Source organism: Orbicella franksi, chromosome 12 (genome assembly GCF_964199315.1).
Source record: "Orbicella franksi chromosome 12, jaOrbFran1.1, whole genome shotgun sequence".
NCBI lineage: Eukaryota > Metazoa > Cnidaria > Anthozoa > Scleractinia > Merulinidae > Orbicella > Orbicella franksi.
In genome coordinates, this window is record NC_138156.1 from 21,935,220 (window position 1) to 21,962,553 (window position 27,334).

Here is a 27,334-nt window from a genome sequence, read left to right on the forward strand (position 1 = left end):
TATATTTCACCAGTTGAAGTCATCACTCTAATAAGAATATTATAGACCAAACATTTTACATAACTAGCTAGATAGTAAATAAAGTAAGCTACAAATTGTGAACAAGGAATTTCCCAGGATCAAGTATACAAGAAATAATATTAGAAAAGTGAACAAATCCTCTAGTCTCAAATACTTGTTTTTGATGAACTTAAGGTCATTCGCCAGTATTGCATTGCGCATCCCTACTGCGCATAATTTCAGGCGTGATTAGCGCGCGCACATTAAAAAATGGCGGCTTTTTCTTTACAGCTGGACCTCGCCATAGAGGAAAATCGTCATTTTCTCGCAAACGAGTATGGTGACCTATCATTTTTTTCTGTTGTTTTGAGCTGAGTAATAAATTTCTCTGTGTAAAATAAATATGGACCAATTCTCAGTGTAGAACAAATAGCAATCGTCGGAAACGTGAATTTAGCAAGCAATCGTGACTACTATCATGGTGCTATTATAAGGATTTATATGGGTATTAACAAGGTCCTGTTGCTCCTAAATGAACATGGGGACCCCTCATTTTTATTTCAAAATTTAAGTTCCTGTAATATAAACAATCAATAGGCAAAGTTTTACAAAAATCTCAGTGCAGGTTCTATTTCAGTGGAATGACCTTAATCCATAATTACTTTGAAATGGGAACAGATCGGATCAGCGGGGCAACCCTTTGGAACAGCTTACCCTGTAACATTAGAGAGTTTGGTTCATTAAATCAATTTAAACGCTTTCTCCGTCATAATTTTTAAACACACGGCATTCATGGAAATCAGGTTTATAAGGAGAATATTGTTGTAAGTTAATATAATATTAGGATTAGAATTTTAGGTTTAGGATCTTAGACATTTTATTGTAATTTATTGTACCTGATGAATTTTTTTTTTACCGTGTATAAATAATGATTAAAGATGAAGATTAAAGATTAAAGATCTGTTAGGAAGTGTAGCAAATGTCACAACAACATGAAGAAATGTGAAAAAAAAAATACTAGCTATATATCGATAACAAAAACAAATTAAAGGACTTATGTGAAGTCAACAAAACAGACCAATTTGTTTGTTAGTAAATGGTTTAAACCCAGGAGTTTCAGTTGTTCGTCTTGTGTGATCGTCCGGGTGAGGGCTTCTGGACGATCACATAAGACGAACTACCAATTTGTTTGCTTTTGGCATATTAATAACAAAAAGTCACCTAGGCAAAGTTACTTAGAATAGTAATATATGTAACTTGTATTTTCTGGAGAATGTTATTTTTTATGGTATGTGTAAACTTGAGGGAGAAATTAAAAAATACGTTAAACACAATCGCAATCTGGGTCCTGCCTGTCATTTGCACTCAGTAGAACCTCGCATAATTAGGCGCACGCAAAAATGTAATTAAAATAGTCCTACCGAGTTGTCTCGGTGTGGAGGGTGACCCTCCTACCAGGGACAACATTTCTTGGTATAAACAAAACTGCCAAGCATTAGTTAGAACATGGTTTTGCGCGAAAACGAGTTTTGACAAAGAGGCGAATCGGACAGTTGAGTATAGGGTCTTGTCCAAGAACGCAACACATGATCCCTGGACCCTGGTCAGAGCCGCCCCACCACATCCTTTACAATTCAGCTGAGTGGAGATGGATAATCATTTTAGCCTTTGAACAGGCTGCGGCCAGAAGGGTCCGACCTCGCTTGGACGGGCCAAGTAGGACATGGCTGAAAGTGAAATGGCCGAGGGGGGAATGGGGTGGGGGTTGGGGCGTCGGCGTCCCCGCTCCTCTCTCTTCTATCCTCTTTCTTCCCGCGTTCTCTTCGTCCTATCCTCGACTAGAGGGCCTGTTCACAGGTTAACTCGCACATAATACTGATGCATTCTTATAGCATCTAGGTTATTTTGTGAATGTAATTTGCGTTTCAAAGTTGAGATTATTCATAAGCAAACTTGTAGTTTTTAAAAAATTATTGTGGTGTGTCTATGGGCAAGTGGAACACTCGGCTATTCATCAACTTAAAGTTGAAATTAGTGTAGGCTGCGTAGCAGGCGTTCATTTCCAAACCACCCCCTACCCACCTCTCCCCCATATTTCTCCTCATCCCAGGCGCGCTCGTTTGCTCGCTCTGCGACTGGAAAATGGAAAGGAAACGTCTGCTAGGCAGGCTAATAATAATATGAAGGTAAATTACCCGCGGTAGCAAGATTGTAAAGCGGACGTTTCGAGTCGGTTAGCCCTTTTGTCTAGCCAATGAAGATCACCGACAGGTGAATAGCGATGAAACCTTATAATCAATGATGACCTAAAATGCATTTGCTGACAAAACCAATCCAAAAGGAGGTAAGTTAAATTTCGTGGAACCATGACGTTTTCTTCGAACTTGTTGGCGAGAACTGGACCCGTAGAGAAAAAATTTCCTGGCACTGTGACAACCAAATAAACAAACGAATATTTGCTACCTATACTTTGATATATCACTGAAACTGATATGACCCTGCTAAACATATTGTTATAATTTATTAATGACCATCGTGTTGGTATGTCCTGAGTGGTCGTAGCCAGGAAAAAATTATGACTTAGGCAAGGTCCATGAAAAAGTTATGACTGAGACCAAGAGACCGTGTAATAGATCAAACACGAGAAACGGTGTTTCATCGGGATATCCAAACACCGAGAAGAGAGTTGAAAATACGACGCGCAGCGAAGTATTTTTGACGAAATTCGAGGTGTTTGGATAGCCAATGGAACACTGTCTCGAGTGTTTGATATATCTTCTCAATCGAAACAAAAACTAAGGAGTAAACGGAGAAGTAAAATCATCAAAATCTATGCTAACTGAAGACCGGGTATCCAAACCGTCCTTCGCGGTTGTCAATTTCTTTGTTTTAACTTGAAGAATTATTTAATGAGTTTGAGAAGATCTAGATCACAGTCTATTGCTGAGGCAATGTCTATTGTCAAATCCTCTTTAGGTACTTAGGGTGTGTATGATTACTATAATCAACAAAAACGAAAAAAAGTGACGAGTGCCTCGATTTGCCTCGGCCATGTCCTATTCACTTGGGAAGAAATGTTTGGGCTGGGTGTAATGTCGTGATATCTTAACTCGGAGTTTTTTGCAGTCGATTTATCATGACTGTTGTTTGGCTAACAGGAAAAATTTTCTCATATTTGTAAATTTGAAATGTTAATATTAATTGAAGTATTAATATTTAATGACTAAATCTTTTAGCGACTCTTTTCTCAGTTTCTCTTAATAGCAAAGAACACTACGATAGTTAAATTTATTCAGTGCCGTTTTTACTAACAAAAATACATTTTACCTGCTTCACTTTCATCGTGGGGTAGGCTTTTTAAAAGCGTGATATTCTGTCAGGTACAGACGTTTAAATAAAAGTGAGATACGAAATCAGACATTACAACTGACATTACGCTGACATGTTCACAAGTAATGTATACGGCGCCTCAGGCCTCGCAGACGAGACAAAGGGATTATGAGGATATAAAGGCCTGTAAGTGGATCATGAAGTAAGATAGGATTACACGTAATCATAGATTTGTGATAATAACTGTAACACTGGTAATATGGACTGCGGTAATTACAGAACACAAAGGCTAGCTTTCGACGTTAAAAGGAAAAGTCGATCAAAGACAGGTGTTTGTGAGTGATAAAGTAAAGTTCACTTAAGAGTTAACAGTTTTTGAAACTATAAGTTCTCTACGCAGCCTTTGATTTTTTAAAAGCCGCCCTGGAAAGTGGTTTTTCTTTTAATATGAGATTAAGGGAATGAAAGTGACATTAGGTGTTCGCTCACCTCACACACAAATGTGCCAATCTGACAATTCGACTGGGTAGCCGGCAATTAATGAAAGAAGAATGTTGTAACACGTCACTGTTGTCAAAACCTTGATTAGGAATTTTGGTATGATACAAAACAGAATAATAAAATTTTACTGCTGTTTTACAACTTGAACTCATTGGAGTAATTTTTTATTGATAAAAAACCGTCATCCATTGAAAGCCTGTGACCAGCTGTACTGTCTAGTCTTAGACTCCTTGTTTCACTCGAATTAACTCCACTTTTTTCCTTAGCTTCTACCTCTTAAGAGTTTGATCATTTTGGTATGAAATGGGGTAGGTTTCGTGCACTGTATTCTTACATTGTGTGTTTTTATAAAAGCTAAGTAATTATTATCTTCTCCCGTTGCTTGCTTACGTAAAAGAAAACCAGTTTTTGGTAGACAAGGTCATGAATAATCTTAGAGGTCTGAAATGGGGTGTGGAAACTATCCGGACTATTTTGGTTTGAAATAAGGTAAGAGTTCCTAAAGTGAGCAGATTTATAAACCACATTTACAAACCTCAATTTCCTCTCGTTCAAAACAGACTGAGATAGTAAACTCAGAATATTAAAGCCAGTGTATATTGAAAAATTTGATATAAACAAGGGAAATTGTGAAAACCAGTTATAGAGCATGCACAGTAAATAAACTATACCAAAGTACCGTAAACAGTACTTTACAGTTGAACCCCGCTATTCTGAACTCTATGGGGAAATGACAAATACAGTTTAACCTCGGTATTTCGAACTCTCAGGGGAAACGGAAAATAGTCAGAAATAGCGGGAGTTCGAAACAGCCGATAGTGAATGACTGCCGCACAAATTCAAAGGAAACGGTTTTGAGATAGGAAAAACGGGGAATTCGAAATAACTCTGAGTTCGAATTAGCAGGTTCGAAATAGCGGAAATTTGCGATGGTAAATGACTGAAAGACAAATCCAGGGGAAATAGTTTTGAGTTCGAATTAGCAGGGAAATAACAGAGTTGGAATTAGCGGGGTCCAACTGCAGTTGTAAATATCAAGATGCATTGTACTCAAATGACTGATGGCCACCCTTGGCCCAGGTCATTGGTATTCCGGCGGTACTCTTGACAGTGCAGGCTAAGATACAAATTAGCTAACAGAAAAATGATCGAAAGAATCGAAGGAAGATTTGCTTAAGATTTTTTTTTTAGTCAGTGCCTCAAACCATTCGGGAAAAGAATTCCGAGTTCAGCCAAGAGGACTCGAACGTACCTGATCTCCTTACACCGTTTGCGCGCTTTACCACTGAGCTACAGTGGACTTGCTGGAACTAAGTGAAATAACTAGGGAATGAGAATTGCTTCTAGTGCGGCGTAAAAAGTCTTTATGACTGATGATGAACGAGATAGCATAGTGAACAGAAAGAACTGAATTTATATTGTGAAACCTTAGGCGAATTGCCTATAGCATTTTGGATAACTTTTGTCAGTTTCCAGTTTTCTTAGTTTTGCAATGAATACCCTGCAGCATTTACACAATGAGTTCTGGGGCTGATAGTGCTCCCGTATTCGGTCATTTCCAATGCGATATCACGGCATGTGCGACGTGGACAGCAAACCCTTTGCCAATAAGAGGAAAGATGTTTTCACAAATACCCTTCGAAGCTTTTGTTTTCCGTTTTGCCGATAATTATGAAATTTTGACCCGAAAAACATCTCGCTAGGAGGATAACCTTGACAATCGAAGTGCACAGCAGCAGAACATCACAGCCGATGACAATGAAATGAGTTGAGTGGGAGTTACTGAATAATGAATGCATCTCGCACCGAGTGAAACAATTTATTTTTAATCGTTGTACTCAATGGCAGAACATCAACCGTACGCCATTCATTCATGTTCTCGACCAAGGACTGCAGATTTGGCCTTCTAGGATGCCATTTTAAAGAAGAACTTTATTGAAGGATGAAAGTGTTGAGTGATCTGTTCCACAAGGTCGGTAATGTAGTAGGCGTATGCATGTTTTATAGATTGCGGTTAAATCGGACCTGATGAATAGCCTCTACAAGAAAGTACAAACATATTGATTAAGGGTCTGGAATATTCTTTTATTGCAGTAGTTCAAAGCCTTACCGATTTCAGCGAACAAACCAGAACTTAATGTTAATCTGGAATCTGATTCCCGGCCAAGACGTGCCGACTCTCATCTGTGTTTGTAATTTCGGATTCGGATCCAGCTGATAAATACGCTGGACTTTTTTTTTTTTTTTAACTGTAGACTCTCGTTTATATTTGTAATTTCGGATTCGGATCCAACTGATAAAAGTACGCTGGACTTTTGGGGTTAAAAAAAACCATCGTAACGCTGATGATGTGTGGTGATGCAACAAAATGTCGATGATTGACTAACTTTATCAACCTAAGAAGAAATAACTTAGATTTATACCAAGATGAATCAAGTAGAAAATATCTTCGTTTCATTGACGTAGATTAATGTTTGCTTTTCATTCGCATAAAGGAAAGAAAATAGACTTCACGGCTCGTAGTTTATAACTTGAACTGATTTCTCTTATTCTACTCAGTCGTGTTTGTGATGTCTCCCTCCCCCTAAACGCATCAATCAATTCCAGCATCATTTTAATATTTAACGAGATGACAATATTCATGTCTTGAAAACTCATTTGTAAGTTTAGCATGCGACGCCAACGTAGTGCAAGGAGAACAACAGAGATTAGGTTTCAGAATACGCTGTAAATTCGGGACTTGTTTTGCGTCTGTCATTCAGAATGGTCATGTTGTGAGCTTTCATCGTCTCTCACCGTCAACACGACCTTTCTTTGGCCGTCACTAGTCGCTCTAACCATCTGTTATTGCGATTGTGGTGTCTATAAGTTTGAGAAGCGCCAACCATTTGTTATTCCAAGCCTCGGTTTCCAACTGAACTACTTTGAGAGAACCAAATGCCAGAGAAAAGAACTACGCTGTTGATGAAACAGGTTAGTATACAGGTGAATATACGAAAGATGCTGATTCTGTGATGATTTTTCTCTTTCATATCATTTCGATATTTTTTCTGTAATCATTGCTATTCAGTGATGTCATATCTCAAATCAATGTCAGAATTAACAAATAGATCGGTATAAGAAGGAAACTGCGTCCACACTAAAGAGAGAATTACAACACAGCAACAAAATTTCAATAGCGAATACTGAGAAATTAATTTCTCACGGAGCTGAATCCCTCACAGACAGCGACTTAACATGCCCACGCGTGCAAGACTCGATTTCAAATATATTTTGCTGCTGATAACCAAGTCGACCAAACCCAAGGTCAGGTTTGTCGCACGTACTGCGATTGTCTGTGACGACAGGTCGATGGTAGTAGCTAATTTTACACTTCTATCACGGTTAAGTTAGGAAAATCATGAAGAGATCTTCACAACAACAAATGCTTTCTAACTTGGTGACAAAACCAGCGTTAATGACTGAAAAACGTCAACTGACATTTATAATCTAAGATTCTAAGGATAACTTCTAACTGGAAATCGTGATTAATTTTTACGCTTGTTTTGAAATCACGTCTTCGTATTCAGTGCCGGTTTCTTTTGCAATTATTCAAAGAAGATTGGCAGGAAATTTGGCAAGGCGCATATCTGAGTACCCCGCTGGGCGTCCTTTCAGTCCTCGTGATCAATGATAGTTGTTTTGTCGTTTTATAAAACCCAGCTGATCAACACATTGACTTGACACTAGCAATAACGTCTTGAGATAAACGACTTCTCAAGATCCTTTTATCAGCTTTATACTACATTCTCTACGGAAACAAGTCAGATAAAAATTGTCAGGTTTATTTTTCATTTCTTTCGAGGATGTGTTAGTGCGATAATCCCAATTCAAACTCTAATTTATTTCGTTGTTTTGTTGCCAAGTTACCCATGCAATCTATTGAAAAACGACTTTGACGTTGAGTGAAACAAAATACTGCACTTGTAATCCTCTCGTGATCATGATAAAGATGTGCTCAGTCAGTTTTTTTAAGTATCATATTTGAATTCTTAATAATTTTCTTTGTAAATGTTTGGAGTAGCGTATTTCAACGAAATCCCAGTTGAATCGATGGGTACTTTTATTTGCTCTGTACGAAAGGGCTCGGTGACATCTCCATGGAGCTCTCCATGGCGCTAGCTACAACCCTCAGGCTAGTTAAAGCCCCTCGACGTAAAGACAAAAAAGTGAGAATATTATCTCTATCAGGGTTATTTTGATCATGAGCTGGATGCTGTATGTCGCTCAGTAGAACTGTAATGTCACCTGCAAAGCCCAGTTGTTCGAAAGCCATTGACGCTATTTTGGAAATATTTCAATTCTTATGCCAATAAAAACATTTCTAGCGAATATCATATTTCCGCCCAAGTTTATTAAAAACCAATTAAGAGGAAAACGAAAATAGATATGCCAGTGAATACCAGTTTTTATATCATGCCACAGAAAATACATCCAATCAAAATACAGGAAAATCGTTGCATATTTTTCGATATTACATCCAACATTCCCATCGTGCGCCGTGCGTATGTCGTATTGATGGTGTTACCCACTGTATTATCTATGTCATGGTATAAAATAGTTATTCAACGCTCTCTCGTGGTATACCATGGAATTTCCCACTTGTCACTTGTATTTTCTTGATATACACATGAGCCTAGAAAATACAAGTGACTGGTGAGATATTCCATGATATACCACTCGAAAGCGTTGCATAAGTCTACAGTAGTATGTACTACAGTTTGAATATTCTGCTCATGCGCAGTAATGTAAGAACAAATTTCAAATTTCTTTCGTGTGTTCTGAAACGCCCAGAGTGCTTATAACCAGAGCAGGATTAAGTTAAATCCATTGTTAATATTTTTTCCTTATATTCACTGTCAGCAGTCAGTCAGACTATGTGCAACGTATTCAAAATGGCCGACGTGTGAAAGTAAAATACTACTTCTTCAGAAGGTCTCCACCATTGCGTAATATAAGAGGCCAATACAATTCTGTACTGTCGTTAGGCCTGCTGTGTCTTTAACATGCTATATTGCCTTTCAATGGACATTTTCCTTCAGGCTAGTACATATACGTTAATAACTGGAGTACTATATTAGCTTTATGGGCCATATTGTCTTGTTTGATCTGAGTTGAGCGTGAAATGTCCAGTGACTATAAGATTTCGCCCTCTGGTAAATTTTTTACAACCTTAAAGTATAAATATATGAATGAAAGTCGTTTTCAGGCTGTGCATGTAGTTAAAGGTTGCCACGATTAAAAACACTTAACACTTCAGTTCTCTTGATAGTCTCAATTACTATTTCAAGGAATCAACGTCTGCTGAATTTCCAAGTAGTAAAGTGACGAGGATAAAGAAAATTGTTAACAAGGAGATAGTGTATTGACGAATCAACCGCGTTTCACAACCACCATTAAGAGAAATGTATGACATTCAGCAAGAGAATTCATGTTTCGAGTTTACAAGGGAATGAAAGGGTTAAACCGAGATCTCTACATGAAGTATCATGTCAGGTAACAGCACAATATTAGGATTGCGTGAAGCAACTGGTTTTTTGTGGTCTACACTTCTATTGACCATAGTAATGAGGTCATAGTTTTGAACATATTACGACGTTATTTTTATGGTCTGGAAGAGTACAGACCATGGGAAATATGATCCACTTGTTGTAGGACTGATCAGTGACGAAATTGCGCTTGCGCACAGCAGCTTGTAAGGATGACTTACGCATCAAAGATCCCGATCAACATTTCAAAACTTTTTGGTTTTGGTTTATTTCTGAAAGTTACAGCTAATGTCATTTTTATGGTTTCATCGACCAGAGCTCTTGTGAAACTTTTCCTTTGAAAAAAAAAAACACACACACAACCAATTTTAATGTAACCTCAAATCGTCATCAAATCACAGTAGAACCCTGCCTTACGACCACCTTGTCTGCACAGTCATCTCTCCCCTTCTTCTACCCCCGGTCTCCATCTCTGGCCAATACGAAACCTTGGGCCAGGAATTAACTTTGAGTTTCTTGACATAAAAGTGCAAGCAACACCACGTTTTAAGCTACTCATGCTAAAAAATATATGTATATTTATGGATGGTAGAATTTTGAGAGAATTTGTGTTGTTTGCAGAGAAAATGTTCAAAATTTATGTTGACAAGGGAAACAATTTTCTATTCTCACTCAGCAATTAGTTACGAGGTTTCAGCAAATGTCTATCCATGCTGTTACCACGCAGATTTTCGTTGTATAATTAATGTACGTTTAATATTTCATTTGCTGTTGGCTTTGTCCAACTTGTCACGATCCTTTCACCAAAGTAAAATCCACTTCAAAAAAAAATCGTCTTGACACGGAACGATAACATTTCACGAAAAAAATGTTTTTGAATGAATTACGCTATATTCTTCTTTAGATATTGTAGCCAACATGTTACTTTGTTATTCAAAATTAAAACTTGATTTAATTCCAGCAGCTTTAATTATTTACTTTCATTATCCTGACAAATAGTTTACACTTCTTTTGTAAAGAATAAAAAAAGACATTTTCAATAGTAGAAAAAAACCTCGCCTTCGGGTCGGACTTAATGAGTGCCAAAAGCGTCGTTATATTAAATAACCAGCTTGCTTTCTGACGTTTTTTATTCTTTTCAATGCGGTGATTACTATCAGAAAAGGGCGTCATCATTTTGAATTTTTTCTTTGCCTTGAAACTTTAAGGCTAGGGGTATTTTTTTGGACAACAGCGAGCGATGGTAACTTTTTCTTTTCAATTTACGTGCTGTTTGCAAAAGAATATTGTTAGTTATTTTATTATTTTTTGGTGATTGTATAAGATATCAGCGTGCTCTCCAAATAACTAAGCAACTGGGAACAGTGTCGGAAGAACTAGCTGCATGGAACTGCTGAAAAATCATCAAAGCGCCCACTTCTTTTAAAAGTGGCTTGTGCTAATCGAGAATTCTCTGTAACAGCTACATTTCCACCACTGTGTTTTATGAAACACAACAGATTTCTGCTAAAGAATTAGAAATTTTGGCTCAAAAATTCTGTAATACTTCCGTCGGTTGCTCTGAGAGAAAGTCCATATTTTATCAACAATCACATTACATTCACTAACAGGTTTTGTTCTTTCCCTTTAGTTTCAATTTGGGGATACTACTATTAAGAAATGGTCACAAAAAGCCGGTAAATCAACAAACAAAGTTATTAAAGTGGTGTTTTTCTATTCATATAGAAAAGTGTTCCTCGCGGAACAGAAAAAGCGCTAATGCCAAAAATGAAAACTTCAGTTTATATCCTTTGAAAAAAAGACCTGGCAAATTTGCTTTTCCGGACAAACAACATGGAAAACGCGATTAATATGTCCCTTGCTACTGCAAACTGTGAGAAGTTCGGCATCCAGCAACTTACAAGGTTGATGTGCATTAGGCGATGAGAGTGGTGAAAAAAAAAAAAGCGGTGAAATTGATTGAAATAATCGAATATTCCCTCTGTCCTTGATGAATAGTGTTTTTTACAATTGTTTTCTTCGGGGATGAAACATAATAAAGAGCGGCAGGTGACTGCATGGTCTAGGAGAGAAAGTCTTGATTTATGCAAAGCGTTTTTCTTTACGTGATAATGAATAATTTCATATTTATTACGGCAGATATTACGAAATTAATTAGATCCACTCGCGTCATACTCGTCTTAGGACCGTCGGCCTTCGGTCATCCTTCCTCTCTACATTTCCGTTGTCGGTCATTCATGTTGCAAACAGACATGTCTGATGTCTTAACTGTTCGAGCGAGCATGATCAAGAGAGCTTTGTGGAAATATTTTGGGCTAGAAAGTCAAACAAGATCCGCCGCCTCTTTCTGACTACAACTCGATTCCAACCCTGTCATGAATTACCATAAAGACAAACACAAAAGGGAAACCCTCGAAAAGGTACGTTTGTTGACAGGCATTTACAGCTACCCACACCTAACTTACCGAAACAAGAACTTATTTTTTAAAAAAAAAAATTCTGCGGACATTCGGATACGTTTAAATTGTGTTTGATATTTACACCTGGACACGCTTGGGCCTGGCAGTAGACATCGGGGATGCTATATATTTTTCTCTCTTGGACGTAAAAACAAGGCTGTAAGGGACTTGAATGGTAGCCAGTGCCATTATTTTCGTGGTTCGCGAGGCTATAGAAAAGTTGATCGGATTCAGCACCGGAAATTTGTTTTGCTTGTGTTTGTTACATTTGTAAATGACCACGTGTCTCGAGATCTCGCTTACTTAAAGTGAGATATTGAAAGATGGTAACAGATACTTAAATCAACAGAGAGGTGTACAAGAAATTCTGTAATCCTCGTCTTCAATTTTCGATGTTTTCAGTAAACGTCCTGCAATTAATTTGAAGCGACCCGTCGATTTCAACTGATACTTCAGGAAATAAATTAAAGAATGGTTTTCGGTCTCTCATAAAGGCTTCAAAACAAACACTATTATTTGTTAGACAAATACGTAAGGTATTGCGGAGATGCGGAAAGTTTCCACTCTTTGATGTTTCCAACAAAATTATAAACTAATTCTACAGTTTTTAGGCCGTATTTAAGAGATCATGAAAGAAACAAAGGGGAATATTTACCGTCAACTGCTAAACCCGGGCAGGCATTAACGAACGAATTATGTAAATCGCTGTTTAAGATGTGCTTCACAGCCATAGATGATAACTGAAGTATTTTCCAATAAGAAAATCTCTTCATTCGATAATGTTTTAATGTTTCCTGGTATTTTCCGACAACGGAGCAGTATTCTCTTCTGTTTTTTATGAAGTCTAAAATCATTGTGTACATGACTCATGCAAGACAGTTATAAGGAAAGAGGCAAGTTTCATAGCCAGATTTGATTTCTTTCTTTCTTTCTTTTTTTGGTTGGCATCACATGAATGGAATTTTGACTTTGATGCCTGCGAAAATTTCGTATTTGTTTACCTATCATCTCATTCGGTAGAATGTAAACCAATAAAAGTTTGAAATCGTCAGTTGAGAAATGATGTGTACAAAGTTAAACGTTGCGAGGGAACCGTGAAGCCGACAATGCATTTAAGGATATTGAGATAAAATATCAAGCATAATTTAAAATTCACTTTTTTATCTTTACAGAATCTTGCAAAATGAAATAAAAATGAAAAAGCTTTTATTAAAAAAATGAAATGCCTGGCATTCTTAGCAGAATGGAACGAAAATTCTTGCCGTTTGCCGTAGGCACTTAGTCCTCCAATGTCTTCTTCCTAAGCGCAAGACATTCTGAATTGTCACCACTAAGTGACGTTGCCCTGACAACGTTTCCAATCATCGGCAGAAAGGTGCTACAGAATAACATGTCCTTTAATGAAAGATTGACAGCTTTAAGATATCCCGTTTGTGAAGACTACATAATGAATTTTCCAATGGAATGGGAAGGACGAGAATCAATGCTCTGATACCGACTCCGGATTATCTTGACAAACCCGCTCGATACTTTAATCCCGCAACGCGCAGTTTTGTTCAAAAGTTGATCAGTCGTTCTTCTTGTTATGATTATTATTGCTACTTTCCATGCACACAAAGACGCATGGCTGTAATATTGGCTTTAGAAAGAAAACTATATTGACATTTATGTTAATAATTCAGTTTAGAGAAATTACAACCACGCCGCTAACCGTAACTGAAAATCAGAGTTTCTTTTGAAAAAAAACATTTGAAGTTTGCGGGCAGGTTTCTCCACGAACAACATGCCCCTATTAACGACAAAAATAACCCATTCTTGTTTTTGAGGTACATACTCACTGTGCCTGCGATAACACCTTCCCTATAGCCGCATTATCACATAATCCAAAACCCCGGAAGGACCCTAAACATTTGACCAATTATCATGTTCAACAGATCTTTGAGTAGAAAAAACTTGTCAACTGGCGCAAACTGAACGAATCATTAGCTAATGCTCTTTATTTTACAGCGTGGGGCTTAGAATATGCCCAAATCATATAATCCAGCTTCAGTGGGATGTAAAGTTTTTCAGGTAAATAAAATTGTCGCCCTATTCCAGAAGTCACGACGTGACAAAACTAAACAAAACACAAAGTTTCATTATCGGCTGTTGTCACTTCTGGTACCATGTTATGATTCATGGCAAGTTGGGTTAGTCTACCTGAACTTTACAGAAGAAACGACCCGTGAAAATAACGAAATTAAAATCCACCAGACATTGGGGCATATTTACGGGGAAAATAACAATTGATTTTTGTTTCAGCGCGCACAATGGCAATCAAGTTATGCATGGCCCCGGCACGCGACAAGTTTGAAGATCACGGAAGAAGTGTACTAACTAGTCGCTCGAGGTAATGCCTCGAGCAAATCTTACGCTTCTTTCGTGCTCTCCAGTCCAAACTTGCCGCGTGAACCAGAAGTAGTTAGTCGCTGATTCGTTGGTTCGATTAACGTTTTGTACGGTGGAGCCCAGCTTGGTAGAAACAGTTGAAAGTTTTGTTCTGCATAGGAACCACATTGTATACTGGAAAGGGCTAGTAAGGTTTCCAACTGGAGCACTTCAACCTAAAGTAATCAACCAAAACTAATGTAGGTTTAGTGGGTTGGTAGCACTAAAAGTAACGTAACACGACCAAAGTGTGAAAAATGTTATTTAACAACGACAGTCAAACATAACGGAGGGTGAAACTGTAATCACAAATTTTGAGCACTACCTTGCAGATAACAAAGGCGACAAGACTTTTTTTTTTTAATTATTTGCCATCTTTCCAGTTTCTTCAAGGTACTATATATTTGTTCTCGCTTTCCGATCGGTAAATTTTAAAGTCTTCCGATACCCGGAAATTTGTTTCGATAACCAGCAAAGATTGTGCACTTAAAAAGCGGCGTTAAGTAGAGTTACAGCCCGGCTCACGTTTATGTATATGATTTGTCAGGTGATTCTCGTAGAACACCTCCAGTTTTTTTCAAGGGCAAAATTATAACAACCTTCTAAAAGCCCAACCAAGAGGGGAGTGTGGAGCTAGATCCCGTTTTAATTTAGGGAGAATACTGAGTAAAATAGTCATGTAAAGTTGAGTCCTTTATCTTTCACGTTTGGTGACTACAAAATCACATTTCATGTCAACTTAGAAACCTAATTTTTTTCCCGGTCAATAATTTCAGAAAAACGTAGCTACTTAGCAGATCACGTTTCGCAAATAAGAAAACAGTCACATTTCGAGTCTAGAAAGTACGGTTTACGCAGAAAAAACAGTTCTGAACTGGGAAAACGAGAAACTAAAATTACCCGCATTGTTGGGAACATGAGAGTCTTTTAAAAGAACCAACAACGGGTTGACGGGAATACCTTATATCCCTCCTCCCTTCAATTTAGTGTGTCATTAGAATGAAGGCAGTTTTTTTTAACTGCGTTCGACTGAAGCATATCCTGTGTTTTTGCAACTGCTTTAGAATCAATAAGACATGGAGTGATGGATTCTTTGATATTCTTTTGTCAACCTGATACGCTTTTAGAAAAATGCCTCATTGCAATCAACAAAGACTTATTGACTTGGCGAGCATCTGTGCGTTCGACTGAAGCATGTCATGTGTCTTTGCAACAGCTTTAGAATCATTATGACATGGAATGACATACATTCTTTGATATTCTTTTACCAACCTGATACGCTTGTGGAAAAAAGCGTCATTGTAATTGCCAAAGGGTTATCGACTTGGCGAGAATCTATGTGAGTAAATAAGCCAACGAAACACCCCTAGCGGAAAAAGCAGCTCTAAACTGTAGTATAATGACATGAGTGACGCATTCTTTGATATTCTTTTGCCAACCTGATACACCCATGGAAAAAAGCGTCATTGCAGTCACCAAGAATTATCGACTTGGCGAGAATCTATGGTTTAGAATCTATCGAGTAAATTACTCAACGAAACACTCCTAGCAGAAAAGGCAACTCTAAACTGCAGTATAATTTTAATTTTGTTTTCCCCTGCAGAGATTTCCTCGCTGTCCCGATATGTGGCCGAGAAAACCGCTGCTTGTTTATCCCACTTTTGGATAATAATATCTGTACGGTGAGCAGGAATTATACCTGCTCACAGCATGGTATTTTTCTAAGTCATTATTTTTCACATTAAGCCTACTCGGTATTCGAAATTTATTTCACAACAGTAAAATCCGCAATGCAGACTAGCAAACCTTTTGATATCAGGACTGATCCATGTAGATAATTCATCATATCTTTCGCCACAGATAGAAACCGTCCCGTTTAATCATTCATCAGGATATTGCTTAGAAACGAATGGGAAAATAGAGAAAAAAATCATGAAATAACTTTACTTGTACAATACGATCTACTAACATTTTTCTTCCAAGTTAAGTCAAGGTGGTTCCAACAACCAATTTCGTGTTTGTGCTAGGACTGACTTGTTTACAAAACTTCTCTTCGGCTGGTGCTGATAACGCCAACAAATCCGATTGGTTCAATACCATTTAATGATGCGTTCTTTGGTATCTTATATATTAAAACCCGTCTTCTCGAATTTAGAAATCTAACAAAGGATCCGCTCATTTTTGCGGTTTCATCTCTGCAAAACCTTTGATTGCTTAAGCCTTAGAGAATTTTCCTCAGGGTATTCTCTTGTCCTTGAACGGCTAGGTAAAGACATTCTTTCTCAGTAAATCATATTTCAAGTAAGGCACTACTCTACCCAGATTTTGCGCTCTGTTCCAATCTGCTGTGAGGAGTTTCTTGTTTTCTATCAAGTTTATGTGCAGTTGAAAGACGGGTAATAAGTTAAATGGTACTCGCAAGAGTTTTCTGCGTCGCCAACTAACGTCAGCTTTGCCACAAGAAGTGTCATGAAAAGTAAACAGGTCCATTATCTCATGCCCAGACGTAAAATAATTGCCAAGAGTGAAAAGAAATGACAAACACGTACAAAGTACCTGCTAAAAGGCAGTTGTGACTGAGCAGGTATTTTAATACTTGGAAATTATGTGGTTTTGCCACCCGACTTTCCTTCCGAGTGGTTTAGTTCATCAGCCAATTTTTGCCGCAGTGAAGGGAAGTTCTGAGAGAATTTAAGATTGTAGGGTTTTTTCTCTACTTCTCGGAAGAATGGATCGCATGAAGAGTGTAAGATTGTTGGTGCTGGTTTGCTATGTAAATTTTTGTACTTTGTTCGGGATTAATCGTCCTCTAAAAGCGATTAAATTTTAACAGCAGCGTACTTCAGACAGTTGAGTGACAAGTGCTCGGAACAAACATCCTGCAGTAAAATGTTTGTGTATGTTTAAATAGACTGTTTTCCTCTTTGTTCTTCTTGTGGCCTTCAGGTGATGTTTTCGTGTACGCTACCTCCCTGTTCACCGACCAGAAAGCAATCGAAAATAGCAAAAGAAAGGGAAAGAAAGAAGTCGGTGCAAAAAGGCAAGGATCGCTACAACATTGTTAAAGGCCTAGCAGAGGGCATCGATGGAATTTCATTTGAAAGTCTCCTTAAAAGACGGCATTACTTGCGAGTGAGAAATAACTACCTTATTTTGGAGCCCTTCGACGATTCAGAAGACTACAGTAAGTGTTCAAAGCACGAGTGTGTGTTGTTGTTTGCCATGTAAAAACTGCATTTTCATCACCGCAACATGCTCATATTTTTAACTTAAGTCCTCAACGCTAGTTCTCTCGCTTAAGGCTGCTAACGTTGGCTAGAACTAAAAAGTACTTTTTATTCAGATTAAATTTCTGACTAATGGGCAGCAACTTAACAAGTCCAAATATTTGCTGCCAAGGTAAATACAGAACAAAATTGTAAGGATGCTGTACTTAAAATGGGGATATCATACTGTGCAACGCGCTAAGCTTTGCTCAAAATCTTGGATTTATAAAAATGCCGTAGACCTTCTTTCTCTTTTTATAAATTCTCCTTCACCAGCCTGACATAAGAACTGGACTCCTTTCCTAAATCAATCATCCAAGTCAATAGCCTGCGCCGTTTGTAGTGGCATAAAAGGGCATCCCTGTTCATGCAAATGGCAGCTGTGAGGAAAATAAATGTGCCATTAGTGTCGTGCTGACAGTTCAAAAATTTTAGCCGTTTGTCAAAAATGTTAGTTTTGAATCACAACTTGTCACAGCAAAGTTTGAGTTGTTTTAGCTGGATATTCCCGATTCCAATGACAAGAAACCAGACCTGGAGGATATTGGGGAGCCGGTACATGCTAATGAATTAAGAACGCTTTAAGTACCAGCCGATGCCGATGATTTATTTGCGAAGCAAACTATCAAACAAAATGCACAAAAGAAATATTGCTTTTTTAAATGCTATATTGTGAATTTTAAATGGGGCCTCTATTGGCATTGCTCGATTTAGATATAAGAAAGTGATTCTGAAGGTTTACTTCTTTCGAAACCGTCCTTGAGATATAAAATTGATAGAATTTAATTTATCCTCACTACAAAGAAAGAGGCTGGATCCACAGTAGACATTTGAAGGGAGCCCTGGAAAGGCAATGCAAGCACTGTAGCATCATTCAAACTTTGCTTGTTTTCAGTGTGTTGATTTTTTGGCGCCCTAATAGCTGTGTGACCAGCCCCCGAGCCCCTATCTTCTAAAACCGTCTTTCTAAAACCCTCACCCATACCTTTTTCTTCTTTCTAAAATTAGCCTCTCTGATAAGCCTTCCCCTTTTCTAACCCTGGCTGACTGTTTGTGATCAGAGATCACTATCAGTTATGTCGAAATGGAGGTACCTTTCGTTAAAATTCTCCTACTTTTAATTTATTATCATCGAATTTTCAAGTGCAGTAAGTCTATTTCCACTTCCCCTGTGACTGAAAATAGTAAGACGGAGTTCTTCAACAATAATATTACGGCTCATTACAGAAGCCCCTTTCTTTAAGTCCGATTGCAAGACTTGTTATTCGCTGTATTATGCTTGAAGTTATTTTTACGCTTCCATATGTTGCTGCTAGCACTCGTGCAAAGGGCCACTATTAACTGGAGCGCTCACATGAATATGGAAACATTACGGGGAATACTGAATCGTCTCAAAACACATTTAGAAAAGCAACTCCTTCTTTCGGACTGTAAATCGACGCCAGTGATTTTTATTTCCTTACAAAAGTCTCTTTATTTGCATGACAACGGCAACTTGCTGTTTTCTGGTATACTTGTGAAGCACGTCAAAGCCTCGTGACAGCATAAGATGACAAAATGAAAATACGACTTTTCGAATTTTAATGCTATCAACTTTCCAGATCATTCACTCTTCTCTGCCTGTTGACTATCGATAGATGAGATGTGGGGTGTAAAATGTGACAATTGAAAGCATAACGTACGAGTTCTAAAAATTCATCCTATGTTTTTATTATCATCATCATCACCCCAAAAACCCATTCAAGTGCGCTCGATTACATATTTATTTTGTCCATGAATTCTTAATTTGGATAGTTTCCAAAATAACAAGTAATTTGGGCCAAATTACGTGCGAAATATAATTAACGGGTGATACAAACACCTCCTTGGCCAATCTGGAAATAGTTGAATTGAAAATCATAGTTTGACCGCCAAACTGGACTCAGCTAGCCGCCTCGTCCAATTTTTGCAGTCCTCGGAATTTTTTCACTCATTTTTTTCCAAATTGCATGTTAGATGTAGTCCTATTCTCACATGTTTAATGCATACAACGTTACCATTGAGCAATTAAAGGAGAACCCACCTTACGGCCACTCCTTTAAAACGGCCACTTTATCCTGGCCTGAATAAAAGCTCAGTCAACCATGTCCTTGTTTAATGAGCCCCGTTAAAACGGCCAGATGTTTGTGACCCGTTGGTGAACGGATTAACGGGGTTTCACTGTAGAACGCTAATTCTTCTAGAGTGTTCCTCTCCACCGACTGTGTTTATCTACTTTCGATGGAAATATTCTTACGCAATCATTAGCATGATACACAATAAAAGCACTCGTACATTTGTCTCTAATTTCGTTTCAGGAAAAGAAAGCACGTTTCTTCCCTTGCAAGACATGTGGTACGATGGATACTTTGCTTTCGAATCACTGTTAAATCCAGCGCATTTTATTCGTCGTCTTGGAGAGAAGCTACGCCTGCAGAAGTATGAGAACTCGTACTTTTTCAAAGAAGACTCAAGCTTCAAGTTAACAAGGAAACGATGCATAGGTTAGTGGAGTCGGATTTCTCTTCTGCTGTAGGAAATGAAGTCCTGATACGCCTTTATGATTCTCAAGGTTTTTTTAAAATGTTCTCATTTTTCTTACCTTTTTCGCGACTTAAACCTAAGTTACATGCAAACCCTTGTACGTGTATGAGCTCGGATCTAACGAGCAAACCTTGACCAAAAAACACAATTAAAGAATTTGTTACAAATTGAGTGAACAAACCCGAACACAGCACTTATAAAACAAAACAAAAGTGACATTTTACAAGGTTATAAATTATCAGGTTTTAAACTCAGTATGTAAGACTTGATGTTTATAAGACTTAGACGAGACAACTGCTAACCGAAGTAAAATTCTTTCAAAAAGCACGTATAATTAGTCCTTCTGAATTATTAAAGGTAACAAAATGTAAGCTTTCGTGGACGCTACAAGTGAAAAAAGGGTCAATGTTTAAAATAAGGCGAGGACTTTGTTCAACCCAGCCGCTTAAAGGGTTACACTTCTGTTAAAGGTTTAGCACCTGAATTTGGCTGTATGTGAGAAATCTGGAATCGTTAATGTTTACTTGCGGATGTCATTAACACCTGTTATTCCGTGGCTTCGTTAGGATTAGGAAAATTAGACCGCATGCTAAAGTAAAAGGTTTATATGAGGTTTTAGCTGCAGGGTGCTAAACGTTCTGACCTCACCTGAGCTCCATGCGTTGAAAATTTGTCTTGCCAAGTCCACTTTAACCTAGAAAATGAAGAAAAAACAATCAGTATGTGAGGATTTTGCAAACATGCTGCAAATCACAACAACAGAGAGAATAACAGCCGCAGCCGCGCCAGGTAATTTGGCGGGAAAACATATTTCCCGGTCGCAGAGACTGAGGAAGAAAAGAGTGAGCGCCCGGGTGAAATGTTTTCCCTCAGTGCGACTATTCAGTAGCTCTCTTGTTTTTGATTTCTTCTTTGAGTTTTTTTGAGGGGGGCAAATAATCTTTCAGTTAATAATTTCCCTGACATTTCAGCATGTGTAAAAGTGGGTTCGCGAGTCTGGGCAAGAGCAGAGAAAGGGTGCTTCCTCCGCGGTATCGTGACAGCAATGGACGACGAAATTCACGTGCTGCTTGATAATGGCAAGAACATAAAACACAAGAAAGAGAACCCGGAATGCGTAGCAGCGGACGCCATACCTCACGTCGTAGAGGTAGAAATTGGAACGAGGGTGTTAGCTAAGTGGTACAATCGCTTGGACACTTACTACCCTGGGACGGTTGTCGCAGTTCGACGAGGTTTCTTTGACATCCGATTTGATGACGGTGATAAAGGTTGCAATGAGCTTAGGGAGTTAAGAATTCTTAGCCAAACAGGACCAGAAGAAGGTATGTTTAGCTACGTATAGTGCCTAGAACAGCTTCCATTCTATAAGTTTCATGACTAAACGCTGCAACAAAAATTAACTGGCCGAAAATACTCGTGTGTTGATAGCCTCTTTCAGGCGCTCGGTTAGTTGAGAAGCAACTGAACGGCTTGAAGAGGCTAGTGTGGTAGTGTAGTAAAGAAATCACTGAGGACTCAAGGCCCCCAACTCTCCCCTCCCTTAAAAAGAAAACATAAACGCTATTTATTACAACAGCTCAGGTACAGCTACAGCTATTTAGTCAGTGGCGGATCCCGACCTTGACCTTTTTGCTTGCCCTGCCGGCTTTTCTTCCTTATCCGATTTTTTTAACCCAAAATAAGAGGGGGATCCGGGACCCCCGGGCCTCTCTCCTAGATCCGCCACTGTTGGATGTTGCCAGAAACAATATTGGTTTGTTTTTGGACCTGTTTGGTTGGCAAGTCTGAAACAAGCCAAAAGCAAAACCAAATCAGAAAAGGACTACTTTCCAAAGTCACTGGAAAGTTGCTCAAGACCGTACCACGTTGAATATTACCTCTTTGTCCTCCACTTAGCTGGACATTCTCTCCCTCCTTGGTCATCACTGGATGGGATTCCTCGCATTGAAGGGGGCTTGTGCATCGACTACGCTGACATCATAACAGCGGGTCCCAGCCTGCTCAACCAGGAAATAAAAGACAAATTAACGATAGACAATGAAATTATTTCTCCGCGTGATTCGCCCGTGGAACTCGTATCCAGTCCGCTGGAACACGAGGACACGGCCGAGCTGGCTGATCCCGATGAACACTTGGAAGATCATATGGAAAATCACTGTCAAAACGAACACAATAACAACCGAAACGACAATGTTTTTGGCTTTGAAAACAATTACCATTTCCTCACGCCGGACATTTACGAAGTGGCGCCGAGAAATCCGAGTCAGGTCAGCGGAAGCTCAAGCGATAGTGGATACCATGGCAACAACCACAATCGACAAAGGAAAATGGGTGTGTGGAGGGCGTCCAATTGTGAGTGCATGCTTTAGTGACGTGTATATTGCGTAAGGATAGAATGTGATGCACCGAAGAAAAATAATTCTAAATTTGATTCACTCCTCTTAGCTTCTGCTTACATAGAAGTGAACAAGTCAAGCTCGGACTTTCCGTAACTTGCCATACCTTGGTCAACCTTGTTCCCGGGGTCTTTCTTCTTTCCGCCCCCTGGAGCGAGAGAAGATAAGAGACCCTGGGAACGACATTGTGCCTTCGTGCTAATCTCTTTCTAATCTATCACAAATCTATTATGAGATAGTGTAACTCTAGTTAACCTCTAAAGCCTCAAATTAAATTTGTTATAGTCTCAATTCGATCATTCCGGCAAAACTTTCTTCACCGATAACCGAATTCTCCGAAATAGTGCTATGGCACCCAGTAATTAATGAGAATCTGTATTTTGATATCGGGATTTGAAGGGTTAATTAGTAGCAAATAAAGCTGATAAGGTAGTTAGGTACAGATATGAATTACTGGTGCTACGTGATAGGTTGGACAGTAAAAAAAGATGTGGTATTTGAAAATTTTAAATTCTTATCTCCATTTCTTCTCTATTTTGCAAGTTAAAGCTCTTAATATGGTTTGCTGTTGATTTTTTTCTTGATTTATATGACAATTCTGTTGTTCTCTGCAAATTTTTCGTGGTTATTACACTATGATCACTAGTATGCACTTCGCCCTTTCCAACTCTCGCTTCTCCTACTCATTCTAACTGTCCTTCTGCTCTCGTCTTTTCTATTTCCCGTTCTCCAGCTCAACACAACGTGTTCCGCTGTGGGAATAAGCCCCAGCTCCTCTCTCCCTTGAGCTATCTCTCGCACCTGCACGTCCCAGGCCTTTCCGATATCTCCGATGTAAAGCGTAACCTTAGTGAGTTGAGTGTCACTTCCAGTGTTGACAGCGGTTTTAAAGGCAGCGGTCATTCCTTCTGTCTACGGGATAGGTCTCCGGTCAGATGTAAGTGTAAACAAATGACCATGCACAAGCACGGCACGTGACGTGATCCATTCATCACGAGATAGCATCTGATACTGATTTCCAATCCAAAGCTACTACAAACAGGACTTACGAACTTTTCAAACGAACTTTTTATTCTCGAAAAAATGCACTTGCAACCTGTTTTACGTTCTGTTACGGTTCTCTTCTTCTCTTACTGACCTTAGACCTTGGTAATAGCAAAGAACTTTGCAAATTGAGTTGCAAAATGAACTGATTTCATCTTTTCCTGCAGCCCCGTTAATGATTTCCGTACATGCATACTTTCACATCATGTTATCACTTAGTTCCCTGACATTAACTTATAACAAGTTAAAATTTCAATCAAATAGCATGCTAGATATAACTGTTATAGATAGCCGAGTTAATGTATAACGGGTAAATGTTTCACTGTTGGGAAACCTATTCTGTGCTTATTTAGACCTGGAAACACGTTCCATTTTCAGAAGAATCTATCGGCGATTTTTAGCTCCTGATTACGAAAGATGATACTTCATACGATCATATTCTATGACCAAATCATGTCAAACGTGCCTCACGCAATCGTGCTAATAATGAAATCCAACCACAAAAGTAAACTCTCTGTTAAATCATAACCTTACTCTGATGTCATTTTCTCCAGGCCCTGGCAGAGCAGTGCCCGTGTCCAAAGTCCAAGAGCATACGTGGAAAAGCGAACAAAAACACGAAACCGAGGCAGAGATACCAAAAATTCAGAGCACAGAGGATCTGAATGGGGAACTACCCATCGGACCTATAGGTAAGTGAAGAATGCTCTCTAATAAGTTATGCACCAGCAAGAATAGTTGCGATAGGCGTAGTGGCCTCGTGGTTAGTGCGCTCGTCTCCGGATCGAGCGGTCCGGGTTCGAGCCCTGGCCGGGGATTTCGTGTTGTTTTTGGGCAGGACACTTTACTCTCACAGTGCTTCCCTCCACCCAGGTGTCTAAATGGGTTCCGGCGAACTTAATGCTGGGGGTAACCTCCTTTAACGACAAGGGGGAGATGCGGAAAATCAAACATCATATATGACCCTCAAATCTACCAACATGACCTACATGATGGAATAAAAAAAAAAGTAAAAAAGAAAATGATACGTGGGGGAAACTAAACCTGCACTTCGCGAGCGATTCACAGAACACCGACAAGCCACAAACAAACGCCAGTTCCCTCTATAAGATGCCCCTGCGGGGAATCATGGGAGTTGTATTCAACACAACTACCATGATTCCTTGCAGGCACGTCTCATAAAGAGAATAGGCTTTTCTAGTTACGCTAATATACAGAAGCAGTACCAACGCATCATAACCTGTCCCATTACTCATTGTCACTTATTGTGTTTATTTTTAAGGTCTGGAAACAGTTATTTGACTCTGATCGCTCACAAGATAAGAAAGAGGCCACCCCAGACACAGATGCCGATAGTAGCAACATCATGTCAAGTTTCGTTTACTCGATAAAGAGGTATTCTAGCAACCTCGACTTCGATTACAATTTCTGAACCAAACCATCACTGTTTTCACAGTAATTCCGTTAGGAACCATGGAAACAATAAAATACTACATGCCTACAAGAAATGAATAGTCTTTGAAGAAAGACTTAAAATTCGTGCAGATTTAAACTCTGTTGTTGTTAAACTTGTTCAATATTCTGAAAAACATGAAATGCTGAACAGCACAGACACACAAATAATATATTTTTCAAAAGAAGACGAGAAAAGTGTTTCACTTCTGGCGGGGTGCTTAATCAAGATGAGCTGTTGGAATTTTGTAATGGTACTTTCCCTAATTGAAAAAGCGACTGCAAAACTAGAAGAAGGCAAGTCAATAATGGCCATCAACCTTAAGTATAGCACAGTTTTCAACAACGCAAACTGGAATACGCAAAACTAAAATACTTATTAGCATTACGTCGTTAAATGGAGCCAGATGTTCCGGCGGGGAAGAACCACAAAGAATGAGTCAGCAAGTGTGGTGTGATTCTTCGTTACTAGTATTAAAAAAAGACTGTGCAGCCAAACTCAGCACAAAATAATTTTCTTGTTACATAACTAACTAAAACATTCATACTATATATTTCTTAAATAAATCAGGGAATAATATTTATCTAACATAATTATATGACTGCCAAAATTACTTCATTGTAATTGGCTGACGGCTGGCCAATTTATCGTGAATTTTTAATTTGTACATCAGTGCAAATAAACGCGAGTGCGTTCGTAATTTTCTCAGTAATATAATAAATGTTATAATCCTACGAAGGCTCAAGCAATTAAGGATTTACAATACTCGTGATATTTGAAAAGTTTTTTGAGATAACTCTTGCCTAAATGTTCGTGCCACTGCGAGAGAATTTTCAAATATTACTCGTAGTGCAAATCCTTAATTGCTAGCGCATTCCTACGATTACCTATACCAATGAAAACTGCCTAGTTTTCATTATGGCTAAATGCTAATACAAACTCAAACCTGCTGCAAAAACAAATAAACAAGCATGCCAAATAATGTTAGATAAACACTTGGAACCATATTATAAATATGTCCTGTGTATAAACAAATAAATAAACAACAGACAATAAATCAAGTTTCGTAATAAGTGGTAAAATTCTTGCGCGTTGTAGTTTGGTCGGGAGCTATTAGGAGTATAGATTGAACTGAGGTACGTTGCAAGGCAATTTTTGGTAGGGTAGGGTAAAATAGCGTGTTGTAGGGTGGGGTAGGGCAATGTTGGGTAGGGTAGCGTAGCGTAGAGTAGAGTAGAGTCCAGTCCAGTCCAGTCCAGTGCAGTGCAGTGCAGTGCAGTGCAGTGCAGTTGAGTCGCGTCCAGTCGGGTCCAGTCGAGTCGATTCCAGTAGGGTAACGTAGTGTAGAGTAGAGCAGAGCAGAGCAGAGCAGAGCAGAGCAGAGCAGAGCAGAGCAGAGCAGAGCAGGGCAGAGCAGAGCAGAGCAGGGCAGGGCAGAGCAGAGTAGAGTAGAGTAGTGTAGAGTAGAGTAGAGTAGAGTAGTGTAGAGTAGAGTAGAGTAGTGTAGAGTAGAGCAGAGCAGAGCAGAGCAGAGCAGAGTAGAGTAGTGTAGAGTAGAGTAGAGCAGAGTAAAGTATGAGTGAGAGTAGAGTAGAGTAGATTAGAGCAAAGCAGAGCAGTGCAGAGTAGAGTAGAGTAGTGTAGTGTAGTGTAGTGTAGTGTAGTGTAGTGTAGTGTAGTGTAGTGTAGTGTAGTGTAGTGTAGTGTAGTGTAGTGTAGTGTAGTGTAGTGTAGTGTAGTGTAGTGTAGTGTAGTGTAGAGCAGAGTAGAGTAGAGTAGAGTAGAGTAGAGTAGAGTAGAGTAGAGTAGAGTAGAGTAGTGTAGGGTAGAGTACCGTAGCGTAGCGTAGAGTAGTGTAGAGTAGAGTAGCGTAACGTAGAGCAGAGTAGAGTAGAGTAGAGTAGAGTAGCGTAGAGTAGTGTAGCGTAGCGTAGAGTAGAGTAGAGTACAATAGAGTAGAGTAGAGTAGAGTAGCGTAGTGTAGTGTAGAGTAGAGTAGAGTAAAGTAGAGTAGAGTGGAATAGAGTAGCGTAGCGTAGAGTAGAGTAGAGTAGTGTAGAGTAGAGTAGAGTAGATTAGAGTTGAGTAGAGTAGAGTAGAGTAGAGTAGAGTAGAGTAGTGTAGTGTAGTGTAGCGTAGAGTAGAGTAGAGTAGAGTAGTGTAGAGTAGAGTAGAGTAGAGTAGTGTAGAGTAGAGTAGAGTAGAGTAGTGTAGAGTAGAGTAGAGTAGAGTAGAGTAGAGTAGCGTAGCGTAGAGTAGAGTAGAGTAGAGTGGAGTAGATTAGTGTAGTGTAGAGCAGAGTAGAGTAGCGTAGCGTAGAGTAGAGTAGAGTAGAGTAGTGTAGAGTACAGTAGTGTAGCGTAGA

At 39.0% G+C, this 27,334-nt stretch overlaps 1 protein-coding gene and 1 long non-coding RNA gene across 4 annotated transcripts; one reads left to right on the plus strand and one right to left on the minus strand.

Moving 5' to 3' along the window:
• Nucleotides 1-24: 24 nt before the first annotated feature.
• On the minus strand, nt 25-3,082 carry LOC145462910 (uncharacterized). The gene is made up of 2 exons (XR_014041266.1): nt 647-3,082; nt 25-189 (listed from the first exon to the last, which is right to left on the minus strand). It is a non-coding gene; the product is annotated as an uncharacterized LOC145462910 (long non-coding RNA).
• A 7,763-nt stretch (nt 3,083-10,845) lies between these two features.
• On the plus strand, nt 10,846-26,702 carry LOC145462900 (uncharacterized). Of its 3 annotated transcripts, XM_081446560.1 has the most exons (8): nt 10,846-11,779; nt 17,192-17,429; nt 19,848-20,033; nt 21,045-21,398; nt 21,973-22,428; nt 23,206-23,409; nt 24,071-24,208; nt 24,799-26,702. In XM_081446560.1, exons 1-8 carry the CDS (start codon nt 11,735-11,737, stop codon nt 24,816-24,818), a joined length of 1,641 nt encoding a protein of 546 aa, XP_081302686.1. In that variant the 5' UTR covers nt 10,846-11,734; the 3' UTR covers nt 24,819-26,702. The 3 variants fall into 3 exon arrangements, with proteins under 3 accessions (XP_081302686.1, XP_081302687.1, XP_081302690.1); XM_081446561.1 differs by lacking the exon at nt 23,206-23,409; XM_081446564.1 differs by lacking the exon at nt 23,206-23,409 and having other exon boundaries at nt 21,973-22,407.
• The last annotated feature ends 632 nt before the right edge of the window (nt 26,703-27,334 follow it).